Raw genomic sequence first — 24,682 nt, 5'->3', positions numbered from 1 at the left:
GAAAACTACTTTGGCTGTAATACCTGGAGGCTTAACTTCAGTTCTACAACTGCTTGATGTCTGCCTGAACGAACCCTTTAAAGACAGGCTACGCAAAATGTGGTCTGAATGGATGTGCTCAGGCATGGCGAAGTTGACAAAAGTCGGGAATCTTATGAAGCCCGAAATCAATCTGGTAGCCCAATGGATCAAGGACGCGTGGGTGTCCATTCCCTCGGAAATTGTAGAAAAATGATTTAGGAAATGCTGTATCAGCAATGGGTCAGAAGATGATGCCATATTTGATGACAACAGAGGCTAATGATGAGAAGGAATTGAGTCTGAAGACAACACTGCCGACATCTATAATGACAATGCAGGTGCAGCTGTGACTGAAGCAGAGTTTAATGAACTGTTTGGTGAATCAGACTGATTCAGACTTTAAAGGATTTTAAGACTTTTTAAAGTCCATATTGTTCTAAGTTACTTGTTTTAAATATTCATTTACTGATTATAAATATTGACTAATTTTGAAGGTGAATACATATTTATTCAGCTATTATAACAGGTTTTTTGTTAGATTGCATTAAAATAATTCTAGCAAAACTCTGAGTATTTCTTGTGATGCTAGCTTTTAAAATATAGCAGAGGTTAGAAACCTTTGGCTCCTGGCCCCTCAGGATAAGACACTGGTGGGTCAGGACGTTTTGTTTACTTGGAGTGTCTACAGGCACAGAGTCCCTCAGCTCCCAGTATCCGCGGTTTGCTGTTCTCAGTGAATGGGAGCTGTGGGAAGCAGCTTACCCTGACAGGCCGGGAGCCAAAGTTTGCCAACCCCTGAAATATAGGGTCGGCTTATGAAAGGGTCATACAGTTTTTGCTATTTTTACCTAACCATCTTGGGGGGTGGGGAGGGGGGGTTATAAACGAACGGGCTAATGAACGAGTATATACACGGTAATTTCTTTTTAACTCATCTACTGCCCCTGTAGTTTAGCAAAGTATCATCCAAACTCTCCTAATACAATGCATTTCAATGAATTTTTGTTGATTTCTCTAATTTTTCTCCTCAAATATCTATTTATACCTTGAAACTACTGGCAGATAGGTAACACAATTAGCAATGCTATACCACACAGAAACTTTCAAATAAGTGTTTTCTCTGCTACTACTACTGTTGTCTTTTTTCCATTTGGCATACATGAATTTGTTTTTGAATGGAGCAGACACTGGGTTGTTTGGTTTAATAATTTATACATGGCTCTACGCCAAAGCCATTTTACATAGTTGTATTTTCAGCTGATGTCACAGAGTTCTGGGAATTAAGTTTAGCTGCAGCAGAGAAAATGTGTTTATAGTTCTCTTAATTGTTTACATTTTTTGGATTACTGAATAGTAGACTTCAAAAAGGTTAAAAATAAAACCATAATTTGAGAATTAGAGGGTTTCTTAGCAGATAAAGCTTTAGAAAGTAAACTGACATTTTATATAAAAGCTGTTTACATGTATCCTGTAAAGATTTTATCCAAAACAAAGCCAACAGAGCCGATGAAAACCCTAACTAGCAAGGAACGAACTGATTTTAAGTTTGTTTTTTTTTAAAATTCTCACCTTTGGTGATGCAAGCGGGCTCTCATGAATTATTCTAATAAAATGTGAAAAGCAAAGCTTGCCTAGCATTCAACTGTAATCTACAAAAACAGGACAGAAGTAATGCTGTGGATGCTCTGCTGGTAGAAAACAAGGAAATAATTATAGGTTCGAGAAGAAGGTCTTTTATAAGTCTTGAACTCTAGAATGATTACATCTTAGGTGGTACATAAACAACCACTAATGGTTCTACCACCAAATAGTTCCATGACTCACAAGCCAACTCCTGCAGACGCAATTAACAAAAGGGAGTTTTTATTACTAGTAACTGTGTGTGAAAGATGTAACCCAGCTTTGTTTTCAGATCTGGGATTAGGCTGCTGGGCTGGTAGGTTTTTTACCACAATTTTACTGGTAGTTTAAAATAGATGGATAGAATCCTGAAATGTCACTTATCAGTAAAAACATATTTTATGGTTGAGAACTAGTATGCTCAAAATCCAGAAATTCAGAAGTTATGGTTTCCACAATAACAAGGATACATAAGCGTAATATGTCTGAGTTAACCTTGGGAGCCTGGTGGGGAGTGAAGAGACAGTCTGAAGACAGCTGAATTGCAGAGCTACATGAGGTGGTCAGTTTGGTATGAAAGGGTTTCTAGGGTTTCTTTTGACCTCTTTGGCTATTCCTGATGTACCACTAAAGTGATGGCCTGTCAATTTAATGGCCTGTCAAGTTTCCATTTAAATGTACTTAAAAAAATAATGAATTGTACAGTTAATCATTTTATGCCTACAGACATTTTTTCCAAGTGAAACTGTATCAGCTCCCATACACTGCTGGGCATGCACAATACAATTACAACAATTAATGGAACACTAAATGTGCAAAGATGGAATTTTAAACATTTAAAACTTGAAAATCGCTATGCATGAAGAAAATTGGAGTAGTCACTACTACTCACTGACTGGCCACATGCTGAGTTTCATAGTCCACCCATTTTTGAATTATCTGAGCACAATAAATGGTTCAAATAGGGATATGTGAAAAAAAGAGTTTCCCCAACTCAAAAACCAGCAAATAAGACCTCTCTCAAACTTTTTTTAAAACTCACTTAAGCACAGAAAGCTTAAGTCCCAAAGGACAAAACAGGAGGAAGTAATGAGTACAAAAGGTGTGAGAAGACCTTCTCAGTCTTATCTACAGAATTAGCTACTTATGTGGAACAGCTAGCTCATTAACACATTAAAGATGATAATTAAATTAAAGTATACTTCAAACTATACAACCATACAGGATAGAACTGATGGATACTATATAAAGTATATGAAGACTTCCTTCATATGAGAAGTTACATTGCATTCAGTCTAATCCACAGTTTTCTAAATTCTAATTACAAGAGACTATAAAATATATTCTCTTACCAACCACCATGAGAGTGAACTCAAAGCCCTTTTTCACAGACTTCCGATGAACCTGGTTGGGAAGGTTTGCAAATCCAACATAGCCAGGAGTTTCTGGATTGGTAAATTGGGCAGGCGGTTGCTAAATAAAATAATCAGAAGATTATATATGCTATAGGTTGAAATAACTAACTGAGGACAGTTCTGAAGCTTGTAATTACAAATTAGAGACAGAGCTGGAAAATCTTTGAAGTCTTCAGTCTTTGTTGCTCACACTGTTCTCTACAGAAGAGGCACTCAAGTTTGAGTCACCTTGATTTAAAACAGAGGGAGCTGGCACGAGCGCTCTCTGTAAAAGGCCCTCAGCTTTGGAACATACTCCCCAACCTTTGGTCTGACAGAACCCAAACCTGTTGGTCTGCATCACACATTGCAAGGTCTACTTTTTCCACTCAGGCTTTAGGGAATGGAAGGGATTCATGATTTGTTTTTGGTTGCGACTTCACTGCTGATTTTATTTGCATTGTTTATCTAAATAACTGTCAAAGGTGCCTGCAGTAAAATATAGGAATCCTTTTGTATATTATATTGTTATAAATGTAGATACATAAATGACTGGCTGCACTTGCACAATGTAAACCTAAAAAACATTTACATATCAAAGTTTTCAATGACAAATTAGATAGCAACAGCTTTATTATGTCTATTTCATTTCTAGATTAAAATAAATGGCAAGTTTTTCCTCCAAGAGTTTAAATGAAACTGAAAATTCATGGGATGCATTTCTGTCACTAACACTACTACATAATGTGCAGAAATGCACTACAGCTATGTTCATGCTACCATAATGGTTAAACAATTTTACAACACAGAATAGATTAACTGCTAAGTGAAAGTTTTCACAACTAGTGTAGTTTATTCCAACTATCCTTCCAGGAATTATAGTAAATTATATTCAAGATTACCCTCAGCAGACTATGGTTCCGTAACAATCATGCTAACTACTTTTAAAAATGTGTGGTGTTTAACACCATTTTAAAAGTGGTTGTGTGGATGGGACTTATGCACATGCTAAGTCAAATTGCAACTCTACATTTCTAGTCAGTTCTGACACATACAAATAAAAAAAACTTAAACTACCCGTGGCCTGATGATAATGTATTTGAAGTAGTATATTAAAGATCTTATAATAAAGCAAGGGAATTGACTTAATACAGGTGTCCTTCTAGCCCAAATTAATCTGTGATCAGTTCTCATCAGAAGGAAAAACTAGGAGGTGCTCTGGAAAGGACTCAACTTTCATTTTCAATTTACAAATGTATAAGCACATCCAACATGAAAGAAAAGCAGAAAAAGTTTTCAGACATATTGGTTATCCTCTCCAAACATACTACTCAAATACTTTACACTATTTATGTCATTGCCAATAGGTTAATATGGGCCATTCTGATTTCTACTTGTGACATAAAATGTGTGGAACAAGAAATTATCTGAATCTTATATGGTGACTGTTACATTAATATGATCTTTTGGTTTAAATTCTCTATTGTTGCTTTTATAATCTTGCTTAAAGGATCTGTCAATCCCCCAGCTTGCTTTAGGGGCAAAGCCAACTAAACTGGTGCTCATCCTTTTCCTGAATGTTGCTGACTGCAAACTGGGTACACAGTGGCAGAAGAGAAGTTCAAATACAAAACTGTACAACTGGGGTAAAGGGTTTGCTCAAGTGAGGGACGTTACTTCAGTGGAAAAAAGCTACATGGTTTCCCTTTATAACCTTCACAGGGAAACAACTTGCATAAACACAATGTTTTGTATAATGTCACCTGTTACCAAATGGTTCAAAGTTTATTTTCATTCATTTCTAAATCTGAAATATTCCATACACTTGACTGTGGACCCCACACTTTAAAAACGTTATATTCGTTGCACATGAAGGAACGGTTGCACTATCTAAAAACCTTAATAAAAAACTATGCTTTTATCTTGTAATTAACGAAGATACAAATGTTCTTACCTTGGCCATCCTTATGGAAGGTCAGCCACTCTGTGAACAAAATGTTTTTTAGTTTATTACAAACAGGATAATATGAAGACCAAACACCTACTAAAACCACCACTGTGCAATCAAATTTCAATGGTCTCTTGACAGTGAACAAGACAGACTTGCATGTATCACCCAGCTTCTGAACCACCCCAAATGATTTCCTGCCAAATACCAATATTTTTATCTTTACCTTTGTTATTAAAATCTCACTACATATTCAAAGACCAACACTGAATGCCTAACTCCAATTCTATTTACTTCACTGGAGGAAAAGTTAAGCCAACAGTGCGTGCGTCTGAAAATTCCACTCAAACTATATGAAAATAAAAAAAAAGCTTTTAAATCTGGAAAAATTGTAAAGTCTACACCTTTTACAAAAAATAACTGAAGCAAAACCTAAAGAAGAGTTCTGTGTAGCACAAAAGCTTGTATTGTACACCAACAGAAGTTAGACTAGTAAAAGATATTACCTCAACTACCTTGTTTCTCTAAAATAAACTATTAATAAAAATACATGCCCAAATTAGAGTTTACAGGAAATTGCTTTCTCAGAATTCAAACAAAAAGCATACAGCTTTCTCTCCTCCCTCACACTTCTAAGTGTCCTGTAAATCATTAAAGGAAGAGATTCAACAACTTTGAAATGCGATAGGGTAGAAAAAAGAGAAACTATCACCTCCTCCTCTCTAATCGCAATGTCTACAACAGTGGTTTCCAAAGTGGGGTGCGTGCATCCCAGGGCATGCGCAAGAGGATCCTTGGGAGTGCGTGGCAGGAGGAGCACTTTTTTTTTTTTGGGCGCTTCGGCAGTTTGGGCGGAAGTCTGAGCGTCCTTTTTTTTTTTTTTGGCGCGGCAGGGGGTGCATGCTCAACACTTTTTTTTTTTTACTGATAGGGATGCGCGATCAAAAAAAGTTTGGAGACCACTGGTCTACAATCTAATCCTACCATTCAAAATGCTGCTAAAATAATCTTTTTGCCTCATAGCTCTGCCAGCTCTGCCCCCAGTTTCTTCTTTAGCTCCCCTTCATCCACCACACCAAAAACTAACTTCTTGTCCTTACTCAGGAAAGGTCTCCATAATTTATAGCCCTACCCTACCAGGCTGAATCCCACCTTCACTATCACTGATGCCAACCTTGGTCACCCAATTCTCTGCTTGTTCTCCAAGCACTTGCATTCCTTCCCCTATGCCACTCATTAAGGGGGGGGGGAAAAGCTTCCAACCAAAAACTGTAAACCACCACCTAATCTTCCTTCAAGTCCCTCAAAACTCATCTCTTCCATAATATAGATCATAATAATGGCTAGATAGGTAGAGAACTGTGATGATTGCTACTGACTGCCTACAGTATATCATCTTAACCAAGCTATAAACCAGAGGCCTTGACCCCTTGTGGTTACTAAATGTTCAATAGTAATTTTCACAAGAACAAGAGGTGTTAACTACAGCTCCTTAGCAAATATTCTATTTTGGTCATTACCAGGGATTTCAGGAAGCAGATGTATCCAAATTTGGTATCTGCCTAGCAAGAAGAGTGCAAATTTACCTGCCACAGTTAGCTGTGCCTTCAGGACTGAATTACTGTCACACATTGTGTATGTGTGCGCATGTGTGAAGGAAATAGCCTGAGTAGCTTTAGTGTATGTCTACACCCCGCACCTTATAACGGCACAGCTGTGCCGCTACAGCTGTGCCATTGTAAGGCACACAGCGTAGTTGCTATTTGTCACCAGAAGAGAGCTCTCCTGACAATAAAATAAAATACCAACGAGGGATGGTATCTTAATCAACAGGAGAGTGGCTCCCGCGGATGAAACGCTGTCCACATCATGTGCAATAGATCATAGGCTGTGGGAAGCTGTGCCTCCCCAAACAGCCCAGCCCACACTCTGCCTCCAGGCCAGGACCCCTCCTGCAGTTCCCCCCAGCCCTCTGCCCTGGCTGCTGTGCTGCCCTGGGGCTGGGGGCCACTGCTGCCACAGCGCACCAGGGCTGGGGGCGCTGTTGCTGCACCACCTAGCACACCGGGGCTGGGGGCCACAGTGGAGGTGCAGACGGGGAGGGTGAGGGGCGGAGACTCAGGCACAAGGGGAGGGGCTGAGGTCTAGGCTTCCACAATGGCCAGGTCACCGTCCGCTGATGATGCACACCGGCACTTTTTGTCATTAAAACTTTTGTTGTTCAGGAGGGATGGAGGGTTTCCACACCCCTGAGCAACAAAAGTTTTAACAATGAAAGTGCAGGGTAGACAAAGCCTAAGAAACAAAAGCTAGTGCAATATATGACAGTGTGTTTATTAGGTGGAGTTCCATGCTAGAATTACATAACACCAGTGCTCCGCGATCTATGGTCGATGATCAGTGGTCAACGATCAGTTTCCAAGTGGAATTCAAGAACCTGGTTTAAACCGATAAAGTCCTAAATTGTTTGAGATGTTAGTCAAGAGACTTCCACTCCTCAATCTACACTGCTGCAGCTAGGATCAGAGGCAATGCTCAGCTGACAAACTCTCAGTAAGGGAGAGGAAGTTACTAGCAGGGTGTTCTCAACTTTAGAAAATCTTCTCCCTGTTGGTCCAGGGACCATATTGGCTTTCCAGGCACACTGCAAGGTCCATCTTTCCACCCATGCAGTTTGGGAGGGCAGGCTGTGGGTTGGAGGAATTTTATTATAGCTGGCTGGTGGAATGGGGTATTTACATTTGCTGATGCATATTTGTATATTTATTACTAAAGATAAGAGTCCTGGAGATATTCATTGTGAAATTTAGATTGCAAACAGGTGCTTATTTTATAAATCTAAACAAAAAAATGTCGAGAGTTACCATTATATCAACTGAACAAAAGGTAAATTAAAAGACCTCTCCCTAGTAGTAACTTTCACTTTAAATACTGTACAAATAGGTCCAAGGGTACTGAATTACTTATGACAATGAATTACCTTCCATACAGATAGAACTTCAAATATTAACTGATCAAATCTCAACACCCTTGTGAGTTGTTTCATTACCTCCACTGTACAGAGGAGGAAACTGAGGCAGAAAGAGGACTGTTATTCACCCAGGATCACACTGCAAGTCCATGTCAGAGGTGAGATTTGAAACAAAAGCACCTTGAATTTTCTGTTTGTAGTTATAGGATCACACTATTTTGTATTGGACACACTGTACTGTCCGACCCAATTGATGCTTCTCTGGTGTAACCATCTATCCACTTAGGCTTCCTGTTGGCCAGTGGTTCTCAATCAGGGGTATGCGTACCCCTGAGAGTACGCAGAGGTCTTCCAATGAATACATCAACTCATTAAGATGTTTGCTTAGTTTTACAACAGACTACATAAAAAGCACTAGTGAAGTCAGTACAAACTAAAATTTCCTACAATGTTTTGTTTATACTGTTCTATATACTATACACTGAAATGTAAGTACAATATTTATATTCCAATTGATTTATTTTATAATTGTATGGTAAATATGAGAAAGTAAGCAATTTTTCAGTAATAGTGTGCGGTGACACTTTTTTATGTCTGATTTTATAAGCAAGTAGTTTTTAAGTGAGAAGTCACTTGGGGGTACACAAGACTTATTAGACTTCTGAAAGGGGTACTGTATTCTGGAAAGGTTGAGAGCCACTGCTGTAGGCAACTAACTTAGGGCTTGGCTACACTTGCAAGTTGCAGCGCTGGTAGAGGCTTTCCAGTGCTGCAATTAGTAACCGTCCACACCTGCAAGGCACATCCAGCGCTGCAACTCCCTGGCTGCAGCGCTGGCTGTACACCTGGTCGGGTTGGGGTGTAGCGATTGCAGCGCTGGTGATCCAGCGCTGCTCATCAAGTGTGGACACACACCAGCGCTTTTATTGGCCTCCAGGGAATAAGGAGATATCCCAGAATGCTTTTAATTAAATTACTCTTTGTTTTGTTATGCAGCCTCTCTTTGTTTTGTTGTGAACTCCAATCGGAGCTCCGTTGAACTGCTTATCTAAAAAAAACAAACACTGATCACAGCAAACAGGAGCTATCTGTACCTGGCTGTGAACGATCAAATGAGAGGCAGGGAGTGAATGTTTGCTTGACAGAGAAACAGAGTTGGATGCAGGCTGTTTGCAATTAAGACTAAGGGTTCGTGAACATTTTGTGATTTATCAATCCAGGAAGCTAACACAGTGTTGGCTCCAAAAATCCACTCTCTCTATCTTCCCCGCTCCCTGTCACAGTACACCACCCTCCACCCCCCTCTTTTGAAAAGCACATTGTTGCCACTTGAATGCTGGGATAGCTGCCCATAATGCAGCACTCCCAACAGCGCTGCAAATGTGGCCACACACCAGCGCTGGTAGCTGTGAGTGTGGCCACACACCAGCGCTGTTCCTGCACAGCTGCATGACCAGCGCTGTAACTCCCAGCACTGCAACTTTCAAGTGTAGCCAAGCCCATAGAAATCTTTCACAACAGGGAATACTGCATGAAAGATGTTTTAATACTGCGATTAAGTTCTGTCATGCATGCAGCAATACACAAATTCATAAGCAGTTTCCAATTTGACAGCATCCTAGATCTTCCCTTACAGCTGTTCTAAAACCCTATGGAAGACATTATACATCTGTCTTGACTCTTGAATGATCAAAGAGGAGGTTTGAGCATAGTTTGAACTAGGTTAACAATAGATTGCTATTAAATTACATCTAAACCACCGTTAGATCTCATTTCAAATGCAGATGAAGATAAGTAATTTGCTTTTCTTACACTTGAGATTCGGTCTATAAAAATTTCACACATGGCATAGAAAACTCTAACCTTACAGTTGCTCCATCTTCTTCTACTTGGTGTAATAAGCATTTTAGGCTGCCAGGATCTTTGCTACCTCTTTAACCCTACTCTCTGGACAGCTCTACTTTCCACCCCTATAGTCATCAGTGTCCAGCTGTAGCTCCCTATTTTCTTTCCTTTGCTCCATCCCTGACACTAAATCTAGTCTCACCTGGTTCACAACCCTCACTTCAACAGCCCAGTACATTCCACCCCTAACAGCCTGTGAACCTGCCCAGAATTGCCACTGGACCTGAACTTCCCTCTTCAGCTAGAGTTTGTGCACGTCTGTTAGTTCCACAATACAATAAGAACTAAAGTAATTTACACTGTAAAGGCTAAGCTGTTAACGCTTCACAGTGGTGTAATTGAAACACATTCTTCTTCCGAACTACCTTTTGCAGGAGTACGTTTAGGTAGCTACAGCTACGGCCAGAAAGCTTCTCCAAAGCTGGGGGGGGGGGCGTGTTAAGTGCATAGTATTTGAAAAGCGCCTTAGCCTTCAATTTCGAAACGCTAGGAGAACCCCCCCCGCGCACAGCCATCTCCCCTCCCGCTCGCACACCGGAGAGGGTAGTATCAAGCAACGGGGAATCCGGCCACCTTCTGAACGCAGAAGGGACGAGGGAGCCCACCGGCGATCCCCGGCACTGCATCTCCAGAGCCCTGAGAGACATCGGGCCGGGGGTACCCGACAGCTCGGGAGTGCGGCGCGGCGCCCGCCCCCAGCCACGGGGATTCTCGCCCCCCAGCACCGCCAGGCAGCGGCCCGAAAGCAGAGCGCAGCAGCACTGGACACTGTGGGGCCCAGCCCCGCGGAAGCTGCGAGCCGGGGATGGGGGAAGGGCGAAGAAACGCGAAGAAACGCGCCCCTGTCCGGCTCCGGAGCCCAGACTCCTCGCCCTGGAGTTCTCCTCCCCTGGCGAGCCGGGGGCCGCCGCCGCCGCGCCCCTCACCTGGCGGCCTGGGCTGTGCAGAGCGACTGCGGAACCAGGCTCTTCGAACCGTCCCTCACGCGCGCGCACTCGCTACGAGCCGCTCTCCACTCAAGGTCTCTTGCCACAGTCGCGCGCTCCTTCGCAGACCCCACCCCAAGGGCGGAGCCGGGACTGACAGCGCGAAGAGACGCAAGCACGAGCGGCTGATTTAGGATAAATGCGCGCCTGCGCGCCTCAAGAGCCCTAAAAGCGCATGCGCTTAACTAACTGCGCGGACGCACGCGCCGTTCCTGTGGCGATTTGACAGGACAAGGGTGCGTGGGGGAGGGGCCACCCTTATGCTGGCAGGTCACGCACATCCCTCTCCTTTACCAAGATGGCGGCCGGCCCCTCGGCCTCGTACCCAGCATAGGCTTCGCTGTAGGCCTATTAGAGGTAATGCCGATCTCCGCTCACACTCGCTATGGCAGCGCGATAAAATGGGGGGTCAGGGACGCATCAGGTAAGAGGGGCCGGACAGCTGAACCCGATCCCCCACCCCGGGGGGCTGGGAGGACTCTGCTGCCTCCAACAAGCTGACGGCAGCAGAGAGACGGGCTTGGAGCCCGCAATATCTAGCCAGCGCTCATCTTCGCTCTATGGTTTGTGCCTTTTCTATTGGTGCTGGTGGGCCACGTGCTAGTGGGACTCCCCTCGCCCCCCGTTACCATAGAGCGCGGCGGAGGGAGAGGCAGCCGCCTTCCGGTGGGGATGGGGGTGGGGGCGGGACTACGTGCTCTGCTCAAGAGAGGGGCGTATGTAACTACAGCTGCGGGGGTGCCACTGTCCAGCCTCCCACCCAGCTATGGGTGCAGAGTGGATGCTGTCTCATCCCTGCCCCCGCTTTTAACCGGGTGGCAGCTTCACCCTCTCCCCTAGATCAGTGGCAGGGGGGGTGTTGCCAACTCCAAGTATTTAAAATAAATGAGTCATGCCCTGGTTCCCCCACACCGCCAAATTCATGAAATTGTAAATGTATATGGGGTGATTTTTATTTGCCATCGGGTTTGTGCAGATTTTGTTGCTGCTGTCAAAAAACATGAGCTAAAATGAAATTTAAAAAAGCTGATATTCTGATGTATTCCCATACTTAGGGTTTAAAGCTATTTCTGTAGAGGGAGATTAGGCACTAATTGGGGTGAGGAGACAGTGTTCTCTCATTTTACTTGGTGGTGGCTCTGCTCCCAGCTCCACTGGGCCTGCCTTTGCATTCCCTTGGACAATTATTGCACTGGGGCTTGGAGTTTAACTTTTCCCATCTACTGCAGCAATGGCAGCCTTAGAGATTCTCTAAGTTTGCTAGTCCCCAGCACCTAGCTGCAGGATAAGCTTCCCCCAAGATGTCCTGCCCCTGTCCCTCTCTAGCCTTGAGGGAATCAGACTTGACAAGGGTAGTTCAATCTCCTTGCTGCTGAAACAGCAACAAGGAAACTTGTGCTAGGGGCTTTAGTAATATTAACACATGTCCCTTGGGAACAGGGGCCAGACCCTCCGACTCACTGCATTTATTATTTAGTGCTTGGGTATAAAATCATAGAATATCAGGGTTGGAAGGGACCTCAGGAGGTCAAATAGTCCAACACCCTGCTCAAAGCGGGACCAATTCCCAACTAAATCATACCAGCCAGGGCTTTCTCAAGCCTGACCTTAAAAACCTCTAAGGAAGGCAATTCCATCACCTCCCTAGGTAACCCATTCCAGTGCTTCACCACCATCCTAGTGAAAAAGTTTTTCCTAATATCCAACCTAAACCTCCCCCACTGCAACTTGAGATCATTACTCCTTGTTCTGTCATCTGATACCACTGAGAACAGTCTAGATCCATCCTCTTTGGAACCCCCCTTCAGGTAGTTGAAAGCAGCTATCAAATCCCCCCCATATTCTTCTCTTCTGCAAACTAAACAATCCCAGTTCCCTCAGCCTCTCCTCATAAGTCATGTGCTCCAGCCCCCTAATCATTTTTGTTGCCGTCCGCTGGACTCTTTCCAATTTTTCCCCACCCTTCTTGTAGTGTGGGGCCCAAAACTGGACACAGTACTCCAGATGAGGCCTTCACCAATGCCGAATAGAAGGGAACGATCACATCCCATGATCTGCTGGCAGTGCCCCTACTTATACAGCCCAAAATGCCATTAGCCTTCTTGGCAACAAGGGCACACTGTCGACTCATACCCAGCTTCTTGTCCACTGTAACCTCTAGGTCCTTTTCTGCAGAACTGCTTCCTAGCCACTCGGTCCCTAGTCTGTACCAGTGCATGGGATTCTTAAGTGCAGGACTCTGCACTTGTCCTTGTTGAACCTCATCAGATTTCTTTTGGCCCAATCCTAATTTGTCTAGTATCCTATCCCTACCCGCCAGCATATTTACCACTCCTCCCAGTTTAGTGTCATCTGCAAACTTGCTGAGTGTGAAGTCCACGCCATCCTCCAGATCATTAATGAAGATACTGAACAAAACCGGCCCCAGGACCAACCCTTGGGGCACTCTGCTTGATACCGGCTGCCAACTAGACATGGAGCCATTGATCACTACCCGTTGAGTCCCATGAGCTAGCCAGCTTTCTATCCACCTTATAGTCCATTCATCCAGCCCATACTTCTTTAACTTGCTGGCAAGAATAGTGTGGGAGACTATATCAAAAGCTTTGCTAAGGTCAAGGAATAATACGTCCACTGCTTTCCCCTCATCCACAGAGCCAGTTATCTCGTCATAGAAGGCAGTTAGGTTACTCAGGCATGACTTGCCCTTGGTGAATCCATGCTGACTGTTCCTGATCACTTTCCTCTCCTCTAAGTGCTTCAGAATTGATTCCTTGAGGACCTGCTCCATAATTTTTCCAGGGACTGAGGTGAGGCTGACTGGCCTGTAGTTCCCTGGATCCTCCTCCTTCCCTTTTTTACAGATGGGCACTACATTATTTTTTTCCCAGTTATCCGGGACCTCCTCCGATTGCCATGAGTTTTCAAAGATAATGGCCAATGGCTCTGCAATCACATCCGCCAACTCCTTTAGCACCCTCGGCTGCAGTGCATCCAGCCCCATGGATTTGTGCTTATCCAGCTTTTCTAAATAGTTCTGAACAACTTCTTTCTCCACAGAGGGCTGGTCACCTCCTCCCCATGCTGTGCTGCCCAGTGCAGCAGTCTGGGAGCTCACCTTGTTCGTGAAGACAGAGGCAAAAAAAGCATTGAGTACATTACCTTTTTCCACATCCTCTGTCACTAGGTTGCCTCCCTCATTCAATAAGGGGCCCACACTTTCCTTGACTTTCTTCTTGTTACTAACATACCTGAGGAAACCCTTCTTGTTACTCTTAACATCTCTTGCTAGCTGCATCTCCAAGTGTGATTTGGCCTTCCTGATTTCACTCCTGCATGCCTGAGCAATATTTTTATACTCCCTGGTCATTTGTCCAGTCTTCCACTTTTTGTAAGCTGCTTTTTTGTGTTTAAGATCAGCAAGGATTTCACTGTTAAGCCAAGCTGGTCGCCTGCCATATTTACTATTCTTTCTACACATCAGGATGGTTTGTTCCTGTAACTCAATAAGGATTCTTTAAAATACAGCCAGCTCTCCTGGACTCCTTTGCCTCTCATGTTGTTCTCCCAGGGGATGCCGCCTATCAGTTCGCTGAGGGAGTCAAAGTCTGCGTTTCTGAAGTCCAGAGTCCGTATTCTGCTGCTCTCCTTTCTTCCTTGTGTCAGGATCCTGAACTTGACCATCTCATGGTCACTTCCTCCCAGGTTCCCATCCACTTTTCCTTCCCCTACTAATTCTTCCCTGTTTGTGAGCAGCAGGTCAAGAAGAGCTCTGCCCCTAGTTGGTTCTTCCAGCACTTGCACCAGGATATTGTCTCGTACACTTTCCAGAAACTTCCTGGATTGTCTGTGCACTGCTGTATTGCTCTCCCAGCAGATATCAGGGTGATTAAAGTCTCCCATGAGAACCAGGGCCTGCTAGATGCTGGAAGAAAGCCTTGTCCACCTCATCCTCTTGGTCTGGTGGTCTATAGCAGACTCCCACCACAACATCACCCTTGTTGCTCACACTTCTGAACTTAATCCAGAGGCTCTCAGGTTTTTCTGCAGTTTCATACCGGAGCTCTGAGCAGTCATACTGCTTTCTTACATAGAGTGCAAGTCCCCCACCTTTTCTGCCCTGCCAGTCCTTCCAGAACAGTTAATATCAGGGGTCTCAAACTCAAATGACCACGAGGGCTATATGAGGACTAGTGCATTGAACTGAGGGCCGCATCACTGACACCCCCATCTCACTGCCTCTGGCCCTGCCCCCACTCCACCCCTTCCATTAGGACCCGCCCCTGCCACACCTCTTTCCACCCCGCCCCTGCCCCAATCTAACCCCTTCCCCGAAGTCCCCACCCCAACGCTGCCCCCAGGGGGTGCAGGTGGTATGTAGGGTGTGGCAGGGGGTTCAGGGCATGGCGTTGGTGGGTGGGGTGCAAGAGGGTGAGGGGTGCGGGAGGTGGCTCAGGGCAGGGAGTGCAGGATGTGGTAGGGGGCTTAGGGCAGGGATTTGGGGTGCAGGAGGGGTGTGGGATGTGGCGGGGGCTCAGGGCAGGGGGTTGGGGTTCAGGGTGCGGGCTCTAGCCTGGCGCCGCTTACCTACAGCGGGTCCGGGGTGGCAGCGGCGTGCACTGGGGCCAGGGCAGGCTCCCTGCCTGCCCTGACCCCCAGCCCCATACTACTCCGTTCCAGGAAGCAGCTGGAACTGTGTCCCTGCAGCCCCTGGGGGAAGGGGAGGGGCTCAGGGTTCTGTGCATGTGTTGCTCTTGCCGCTCCTCTAGGTACCTCCCACGAAGCTCCCATTGGCCACGGTTCCCTGTTCCCCGCTAATGGGAGCTGCGGAGGGTGGTGCCTGGAAGGAGACAATGCAGGAGCCCTCTGCCTCCTTCCCCCTTTTCCCCCCGGCCCGAAGGGGCGTGCTGCCAGCTGCTTCAGACAGCGGTGCGGGGCTCGCAATGCCATAGGGGGCAATCCCGCAGGTAGGCAGAGGGGTGGGGGTGGGAGATGAGGAGCTTGGCGGGCCACACGCAAGAGTCCTGCGGGCCACGTTTTTGAGACCCCGGTTTATATCCATCCATGACAGGACTCCAGTCATGTGAGTTATCCCACCAAGTTTCTGTTATTCCAATCACATCATAATTCCTTGACTGTGCCAGGACTTCCAGTTCTCCCTGCTTGTTTCCCAGGCTTTTTGCATTTGTGTATAGGCACTTAAGCTAATTCGCTGATCGTCCCGCTTTCTCAGTATGAGACAGGAGTCCTCCCCTCTTGCACTCTCCTGCTCATGCTTCCTCCCGGTGTCCCATTTCCCCACCTTTGGTCTCTTCCCCCAGTGAACCTAGTTTAAAGCCCTCCTCACTAGGTTAGCCAGCCTGCTTGTGAAGATGCTCTTCCCTCTCTCCGTTAGGTGGAGCCCGTCTCTGCCTAGCACTCCTCCTTCTTGGAACACCATCCCATGGTCAAAGAATCCAAAGCCTTCTCTCCGACACCACCTGCGTACCCATTCGTTGACTTCCACGATTCAATGGTCTCTCCCTGGGCCTTTTCCTTCCACAGGGAGAATGGAAGAGAACACCACTTGCTCCTCAAACTCCTTTATCCTTCTTCCCAGAACCACGTAGTCTGCAGTGATCCACTCAAGGTCATTCTTGGCAGTATCATTGGTGCCCACATGGAGAAGCAGGAAGGGGTAGCGATCCGAAGGCTTGATGAGTCTCGGCAGTCTCTCCGTCACATTGTGAATCCTAGTTCCTGGCAAACAGCAGACCTCTCAGTTTTCCCGATTGGGGCGACAGATAGATGACTCCGTCCCCCTGAGGAGGGAGACCCTAACCACCACCACCACCCTCCTCCTTCTCTTGGGAGCGGTGGTCGTGGAACCCCCATCCCTAGGACAGTGCATCTCATGCCTTCCAATCGGTGGAGTCTCCTTTTGCTCCCTTCCCTCAGATGTATCCTCTAGTCCACTATCCACATTAGTACCTGTGGAGAGAACATGAAAATGGTTGCTCATCTGTATCTCCATTGCTGGTACATGGACGCTCCTCTTTCTTCTTCTGGAGGTCACATGCTGCCAAATTTCTTCACTGTTTCTCTTTCCCCGCTGCACAGCCTGCTCTTATTCTTCAGAATGTTGTGCCCGTAGAAGCATATCCTGACGTCTGTCCAGGAAATCTTCATTATCTCTTATGCAATGCTGAGTCGATACTTGTAATACATAGCACTGTAGCCAGAGGTTAAAGACACATTCTAAGTCTCCAGGGTTTATACTATGAGCAACTCAACATGCTTGATTGATGCTGTACATGTTAGGTTGCTTTTTGTGGGTTTTATTACTTAAGTTTTAGTAAGTTGGGTGAAGATTTTATGCTACTAAACTTCTGATTTGGGATGAGTTGTCATTTCCATTACTATTGTCTTGAGGCACATCTGCCATCTGCTCCACAATCTCCCACCCTCAGACAAAAAAGCCCTGTGACCAACACAGATCATTTTAGCACCTTCTGCCACATGCTTATCTAATTCAGAAGCTATTCACATAAAACAATTTTAAAGCGGTTTTACATCTTTGTTAAAAGAAGGCTAGTGAAGGAGAAATAGAGCTCAGGAACAGGTTTTCTGAGTTGGAAAATGAAGACGGGGCACAGCAGGCGGTAACAGAAAGTGGGAGGGCAAGGAAGACGAGAAGGGTAACTAGTCCTACAAGAAGAGGGGAATAGTCAGTGAAGATAGGCAGAGTTGGGAACCACTGGAGGATAGAGACTGACTCTCAGAAGATTGCAAGAAAGAACAAAAGACCAGAGGACTTGCAGTCAGAAAGTACAGGAGGAGGGCCAGAGAATCATACCAATACCCGGACAAAGTGGATCTACGTGATTGGTGACTCCCTACTAAGGACAGGCCTGGCACCAGAGCTGATCCAGAGAACAGAAGGGTGTGCTGTCTGCTAGGAGCTAAGATGTGGGATATGGACCTGAGACTGAAGAAAATACTAATGGGAACAGGAAATAATTCACTCATTGACCTTTGCATGGGAACAAATGATACTGCTAGATTCTCACTAGAATGCATCAGTGGAGATGGTGCTAGGCTGGGGATGATGCTTAAAGAAGTGAAGGCTTAAATGATCTTCCATGGGATTCTACCTGTCCCTAGAGGAGGAGAACAAAGGTGAGACAAGATTATGGTGATCAACAGATGGCTCGAGCAATGGAGGACTTCGGGATGTTCACCCACTGGGAGGATTCACTGACAGAGGGCTGTTCTCATCGGATTGACTTCACCTGAGTAGTGAGGGAAATAGACTTTGTGATGGAGGTTGGCACAGCTGATTAAAAGAGCTTTAAACTATGAATTTGGGAGACAGTTGGGAGATATACTCATGTAATCTACATGCCTAATTTGAATATTGACCAGGAGGAAAAAATCAAGAAAGAGAATATTGCAATGGAGAAAGGAACAGCAGTGGGTAGGAGAATGGACATTAAGAGGAAAGAGAGTGCCAATACCAATCAAGCCAGACTGCAGTACTGTCAGTAGAATGACTGTACCTAAGCAAATGAGGAATCTGGCTCAAGCCAAGCAGAAACAACTAAGATGTCTGTATATCAATGCAAGGAGCCTGGGTAACAAAATGGAGGAATGAGAACTACCGGTGCAGGAAGGTGAAACCAGATATTATAGGGATAACAGAAACATGGTGGAATAGTAGCCATGACTGGAGTATAGTTATTGCACGGTATGTGCTGTTCAGGAAAAACAGAAGTAAAGGTGATGGAGTAGCATTGTATGTTAATGATGAGGTAGACTGTAAAGAAATTTAGAAGTGACGGGAATGGATAACTGTGTTTGGGACAAAATTACTTTGGGGAAGAATGCTACCAGAGGCTCCCCTGTGATAGTGCTTGAGGTATGCTACAGACCCCCATGATCCAGTCTAGATATGGATAGAGACCTCTTTAATATATTAAATACAATAAAAACCTACTGGGAATTGTGTGATTATGGGAGGCTTTTAACTTCCCAGATATAGATTAGAGGACAAATGCTACTAATAATAGTAAAGGCTACATTTTCCTGGATGTGATCATAGGTGCTGGCTTCCTCTGGGCCTGGGGTGTTCAACCCCCCACTCTGCCTCATGTCCCGCCTACACCTGCCTCCTTCTCCCAACCCCTCACCCTGTTCCGCCTCTTCCTGACACCTCCCCACCCCTTCTTCCAAGTCCCTGCCCCCACGCTGCCTCCTCCCGCCCAGTTCTGCCCCCTCCCCAGGCGTACCTTGTCCCCACTCCTCCCCCTTCCTCCCAGAGCCTCCTGCACATCACGAAACAGCTGATTGCGGTGGATAGTAGGCGCTAGGAGGAGTTGATCGGTGGGGCCACCTGCGAGCAAGAGGCACTGGGGGAAGGGAGGAGCTGGCTGCCAGTGTGTGCTAAGCACTTGCTAATTTCTATGGAGCACCCATGGAGTCGGCACCTGTCAAGATGATAACTGACAGATTTCTTCACCAAATAGTCGCCGAATCTACAAGTGGTGATGCCATTTTAGATTCATTATTGGTGTGTAGTGAGGATGTCATAGAAGAATTGGTTGTAGGGGACAACCATGGTTAAAGTGATCATGAGCTAATACAATTTAAACTAAATGGAAAGATAAACAAAAATAGATCTGCAACTAGAGTCCTTGATTTCAAAAGGGCAAACTTTAAAAAATTAAAGGAATTAATTAGGAAAGTGGACTGGGTTGAAGAACTCAAGGATCTCAATGTGGAGGAGGCTTGGAATTACTTTTAAGTCAAAGTTGCAAAGCCTATCCGAAGTCAGCATCCCACACAAGGGGAAAAAACGTGTAGGTAAATGTTGCAGACCAAGCTGGAAGAGCAAGCATCTCAAACTGGTGATTAAGAGAAAGCTGAAAGCCTACAAAGAATGGAAGATGAGAGGTTTCCTTGCTGATCCATATTTCTTGGAGGTCAGAAAGTGAAGGGGAAAAGTGAACTTTTAAAAGCCCAACAGAGCTGGACCTTCCAAGGGAAATTAAAACCAATAGTAAAAGGTTATATAGCCATATAAATAAAAAGAAAATTAAGAAAGGAAGTGGGACCGCTAAACATTGAGGATAATTTAGGGATGACCCAACACCTAAACAAATACCTTTATTAAAAATGGTGGCAAAGTAACAAGGCGCTTTGGGGTACTAGCAGGCTGGCTAGTGTAAATGAGGATATGGAAGTAGAAATTATCACATCCAAGGTGGAAGTCAAATTTAAAACAGCTGAATGGGACTAAATCTGGGGGGCCAGTTAATCTCCACCCAAGAACATTAGAGGAACTGGTGCATGAAATTGCAAGCCGAATAGCAAGGATTTTTAACAAATCTTTAAACTTGTGATTAGAGGACTGTTTATCTAGTACCTATTTTTAAGAGGGGGGGGGGAAAGTGAGCAGGGAAATTACAGGCCTGTTAGTTTAATCTCAATTGTATGTGAGTGTAACCCATGCCTGTTTGGTGTGGCACTTTATCTCCCTCTACTGACACTTAGACCACCTAGAGATTGATGAGTCTGCTACAGTCTTGGTTAAGAGGCATGTGGTGCTTAGCTCATGTAGTAGCAGCTCATACACTAAGCTTCAGAAGTCTCAGGTTCAATCCTGGCTGCCGATGACCGGGGGGCTTACATAAAGTCTTAAGAACAAATTTTGAAATAGAAAGTACTTAAGGACATAGAGGTAGACAGTTGTTGGAATAAAAATACAACATAGTTTCACAAAAAGTAGATCATGCCATACCAACCTGATCTTCTCCTTTTGAGACGATAACTGATTTTTTTTTTTTTAAATAGACAAAGGAAATGCAGTAGATCTAATCTGCCTGGATTTCAGGAAGGTATTTGACATAGTTCAACATGAGGAAATTATTAGTTAAATTGGAGAAATGGGGATTAATATGAGAATTTAAAGGTGGATAAGGAACTGCTTAAAGGGGAGTGTCACACTTTTGCCCAACAAGTTATGTTCTTCTATGTGTCTGACAATTTTATTCTTTACTATTGTTTTAACTAATTTGCCCAGTACTGATGTTAGACTTAACCGTTCTGTAATTGCCGGGATCACCTCTAGAGCCCTTTTTAAATATTGGCATTACATTAGCTATCTTCCAGTCGTTCCAGTCACATAGGGAAGTGTTATTACCATTATACAAGACACTCATGAGACTTAGCTAGAATACTGTGTGCAATTCTGGTCTCCCATGTTTTAAAAAAAAAAAAATTAATTCAACTGGAATAGGTGCAGAGAAGTGCTACAAAAACCTACAAAATTAGTTGAAAACAACAGTAAAGAATAAAATTGTCCAACATCTAAAAGAACATTAATTGTTGGGCAAAACTCAACATGGCTTCTGTAAAGGGAAATCATGTCTTACTAATCTATTAGATTTTAGAGTTCTTTGAAGGGGTCAACAAACATGTGGACAAGGGGGATCCAGTGGACATAGTGTACTTGGATTTCCAGAAAGCCTTTGACAAGGTCCCTCACCAAAGGCTCTTACGTAAATTAAGTTGTCATGTGATAAGAGGGAAGATCCTTTCATGGATTGAGAACTGGTTAAAAGACAGGGAACAAAGGGTAGGAATTAATGGTAAATTCTCAGAATGGAGAGGGGTAACTAGTGGTGTTCCCCAAGGGTCAGGCCTAGGACTAATCCTATTCAACTTATTCATAAATGATCTGGAGAAAGCGGGGGTAAAAAGTAAAGTGGCAAAGTTTGCAGATGATACTAAACTGCTCAAGATAGTTAAGACCAAAGCAGACTGTGAAGAACTTCAAACAGATCTCACAAAACTAAGTGATTGGGCAACAAAATGGCAAATGAAATTTAATGTGGATAAATGTAAAGTAATGCACCTTGGAAAAAATAACCCCAACTATACATACAATATTGTGGGGGCTAATTTAGCTGCAACTAATCAGGAAAGAGATCTTGGAGTCATTGTGGATAGTTCTCTGAAGACATCCACGCAGTGTGCAGCGGCAGTCAAAAAAGAAAAAAAGGATGTTAGGAATAATTAAAAAGGGGATCGAGAATAAGACGGAGAATATCTTATTGCCCTTATATAAATCGATGGTATATGCCCACATCTTGAATACTGCGTACAGATGTGGTCTCCTCATCTCAAAAAAGATATACTGGCATTAGAAAAAGTTCAGAAAAGGGCAACTAAAATGATTAGGGGGTTGGAACGGGTCCCATATGAGGAGAGATTAAAGAGGCTAGGCATTTTCAGCTTGGAAAAGAGGAGACTAAGGGGGGATAGAGGTATATAAAATCATGAGTGGTGTGGAGAAAGTGAATAAGGAAAAGTTATTTACTTGTTCCCATAATATAAGAACTAGGGGCCACCAAATGAAATTAATGGGTAGCAGGTTTAAAACAAATAAAAGGAAGTTCTTCACACATCACACAATCAACCTGTGGAACTCTTTGCCTGAGGAAGTTGTGAAGGCTAGGACTATAACAGGGTTTAAAAGAGAACTAGATAACCTCCATGAATGTAAATCCATTAATGGGTATTAGCCAGGATGAGTAAGGAATGGTGTCCCTAGCCTCTGTTTGTCAGAGGGTGGTGATGGATGGCAGGAGAGAGATCACTTGATCATTACCTGTTAGGTTCGCACCCTCTGAGGCACTTGGCATTGGCCACTGTCGGTAGACAGGATACTGGGCTGGATGGACCTTTGGTCTGACCCAGTATGGCCATTCTTATGTTCTACCTTATGAGAGGAGACTCGAGGAACTTGACTTACTTAGCCTAACCAAATGAAGGCTGGGGGTGATATGATTGCTCTCTATAAACACATCAGAGGGATAAATACCATGGAGGGAGAGTAGTTAAGTTAAGCACTAATGTGGACACAAGAACAAAAGGTTATAAAATGACCATTAACAAGTTTAGGTTTGAAATTAGATAAAGGTTTTTAACCATCAGAGGAGCTGGAACAGCCTTTCAAGGGGAGTGGTGGGTGTAAAAACGTAACTGGCTTCAAAACTGATTTTGATAAATTTATGATGAGACTGCCTACAATGGCATGTAGCTAATCTGTGATTGCTAGTAGCAAACATCTCCAGTGGCCACTGATGGGACACTAGAATGTGAGGGCTCTGATTTACTATGGAGAATTCTTTCCCTGATGTCTGACTGATGAGCCTTGCCAAAATGCACAGGGGTCCAGCTGACCACCATATTTGGGGTTAGGAAGGAATTTCTTTCCAGCTCAGATTGGCAGAGACCCTGGGTTTTTTTCCTTCCTCTGCAGTGAGGGGCACTGGTAACTTGCAGGTTTAAACTAGTGTAAATGGTGGATTCTCTGTAACTTGAAGTTTTTAAATCATGGTTTTAAGACTTCAGTAACTCAGCCAGAGATTAGGGATTTAGGAGTGGCTGAGTGAGGTTCTGTGGCCTGCAGGCCAGACTAGATGATCATGATGGTCCCTTCTGGCTTTAAAGTCTATGAACGAAGTTTAAAACATGGCTTGTGAGTGACATTTCAGAGGTAGGAGTAAAACCCTATTGCACAAGTAAGTGTGCAAGACTATCCTTGCAGAAGCTGGTGGTCTAATGAACAGGATATTGGACTGGGAGTCAAGAGTCATGGGCCCTATTCCTGGCTCTGTCACTGAGCTGCAGTGTGACTGTGACGTTACAACTCCATATGACTTATGGAAATATGCTAATGAGTGCGAATATAATGTAACTGGAATATGCTTTCTGCAAAAGGTTTCTTGTAAGGTATCGCTACAAAGCTTATAATCTACTGAGTGTGATCATCCTATTTGTATGAATGTATCATTCTTGTATCTGAAGCTAGAAATATGAAGTATTACTCTGAAGTTCTATTGTAACTACGCAAAGTGTGGGCCATTAATGGTGGTTTAGAATCTTGATGGCTCCCATTAACCAGGACAATTGGTTGTAAATGGCTCTGTTTACTTGTAAGTCTTCCTGTGTTCATGTGAGTAAGGCTGGAAAGAATGGAAGCTTCTGGTCTCACAGGAAATGTGACCATGTCACCTAATACTGGAATCCATCTTAAACCTGGTGCTTTTCCATTTGGAAGGAGGGGTGGGAACCCAGAGTGAAAAAAGATTCCCGCCTTGAACCAAAGCCATAAAAAAGGGTGGAACAGAACAAAGGGGGCTCAAGTCATGAGAAATCCCCTAGTTACTACCTGAGCTGGAACTAACAAGAACTGCACCGGGGGAAAGGATTGGGCCCAGACTAAGAAGGAGTCTAGTCTGTGAAAGAAGCTTATTGGAACATCTCTGAGGGTAAAATTTATCTGTATTCAGTTTCTTAAATGTATTAGGCTTAGACTTGTGTGTTTTTTTTCCTTGATAACTTACTTCTGTCTATTATTACTTGAAACCACTTAAAACCTACTTTTTATACTTAATCACTAAACAAAAGTGATTTTATTAACCCAGAGTAAGTGATTAATACCTGGGGGAGTAAACAGCTGTGCCTATCTCTCTCTCACTGTTACAGAGGGTGGACAATTTATGAGTTTACCCTGTATAAGCTTTATACAGAGTAAAATGGATTTATTTGGGGTTTGGATCCCATTGGGAGCTGGGTGTTTGGGTGCTGGAGATAGGTGACTTGCCATCAAAACTGCTCAGCAGGTTTCCTATCTCCTCCCACTCTGTCTGCATTGTCTAGATTGTAAGCTCTTTGGAAGAGAGACTGTCTATAACTATGCATATAAACAGTCTCTAATACAATAGAGCTCAAGATCATAGCTAGGATGACCATGTGTCTGGTTTTCGACTGGAGCACCCAGTTGAAAAGG

At 44.2% G+C, this 24,682-nt stretch overlaps 2 protein-coding genes across 5 annotated transcripts in view; one reads left to right on the top strand and one right to left on the bottom strand.

Annotated features, from left to right (window-relative positions):
* SEPTIN2 (septin 2) overlaps positions 1-24,682 on the bottom strand; it is an 80,110-nt gene that overhangs the window by 52,226 nt on the left and 3,202 nt on the right. The window contains exons 1-3 of one of the 2 annotated variants that reach the window (XM_045030167.1): positions 10,786-11,415; positions 4,990-5,019; positions 2,994-3,114 (exon numbers count right to left, since the gene is read on the bottom strand). In XM_045030167.1, coding sequence (XP_044886102.1) covers positions 2,994-3,114; positions 4,990-4,998 — 130 coding nt within the window. In that variant the 5' untranslated portion in view covers positions 4,999-5,019; positions 10,786-11,415. Of the gene's footprint in view, positions 1-2,993; positions 3,115-4,989; positions 5,020-10,785; positions 11,416-24,682 lie in introns of those variants that run through there. The other variant, XM_045030168.1, reaches the window with a different exon arrangement.
* Positions 11,072-24,682, top strand: part of LOC123377356 (high density lipoprotein binding protein) — a 95,917-nt gene continuing 82,306 nt past the window's right edge. The window contains exon 1 of one of the 3 annotated variants that reach the window (XM_045030160.1): positions 11,072-11,202. The gene's annotated coding sequence lies outside the window, so the exon portion shown is untranslated. The remainder of the gene's footprint in view (positions 11,203-24,682) is intronic. The other 2 variants (XM_045030161.1, XM_045030157.1) reach the window with 2 other exon arrangements.

The sequence above is a fragment of the Mauremys mutica genome, chromosome 9 (genome assembly GCF_020497125.1).
Source record: "Mauremys mutica isolate MM-2020 ecotype Southern chromosome 9, ASM2049712v1, whole genome shotgun sequence".
NCBI lineage: Eukaryota > Metazoa > Chordata > Testudines > Geoemydidae > Mauremys > Mauremys mutica.
The sequence above is the reverse complement of the archived record's forward strand: the minus strand, read 5'-3'. Positions and strand labels throughout refer to the sequence as shown.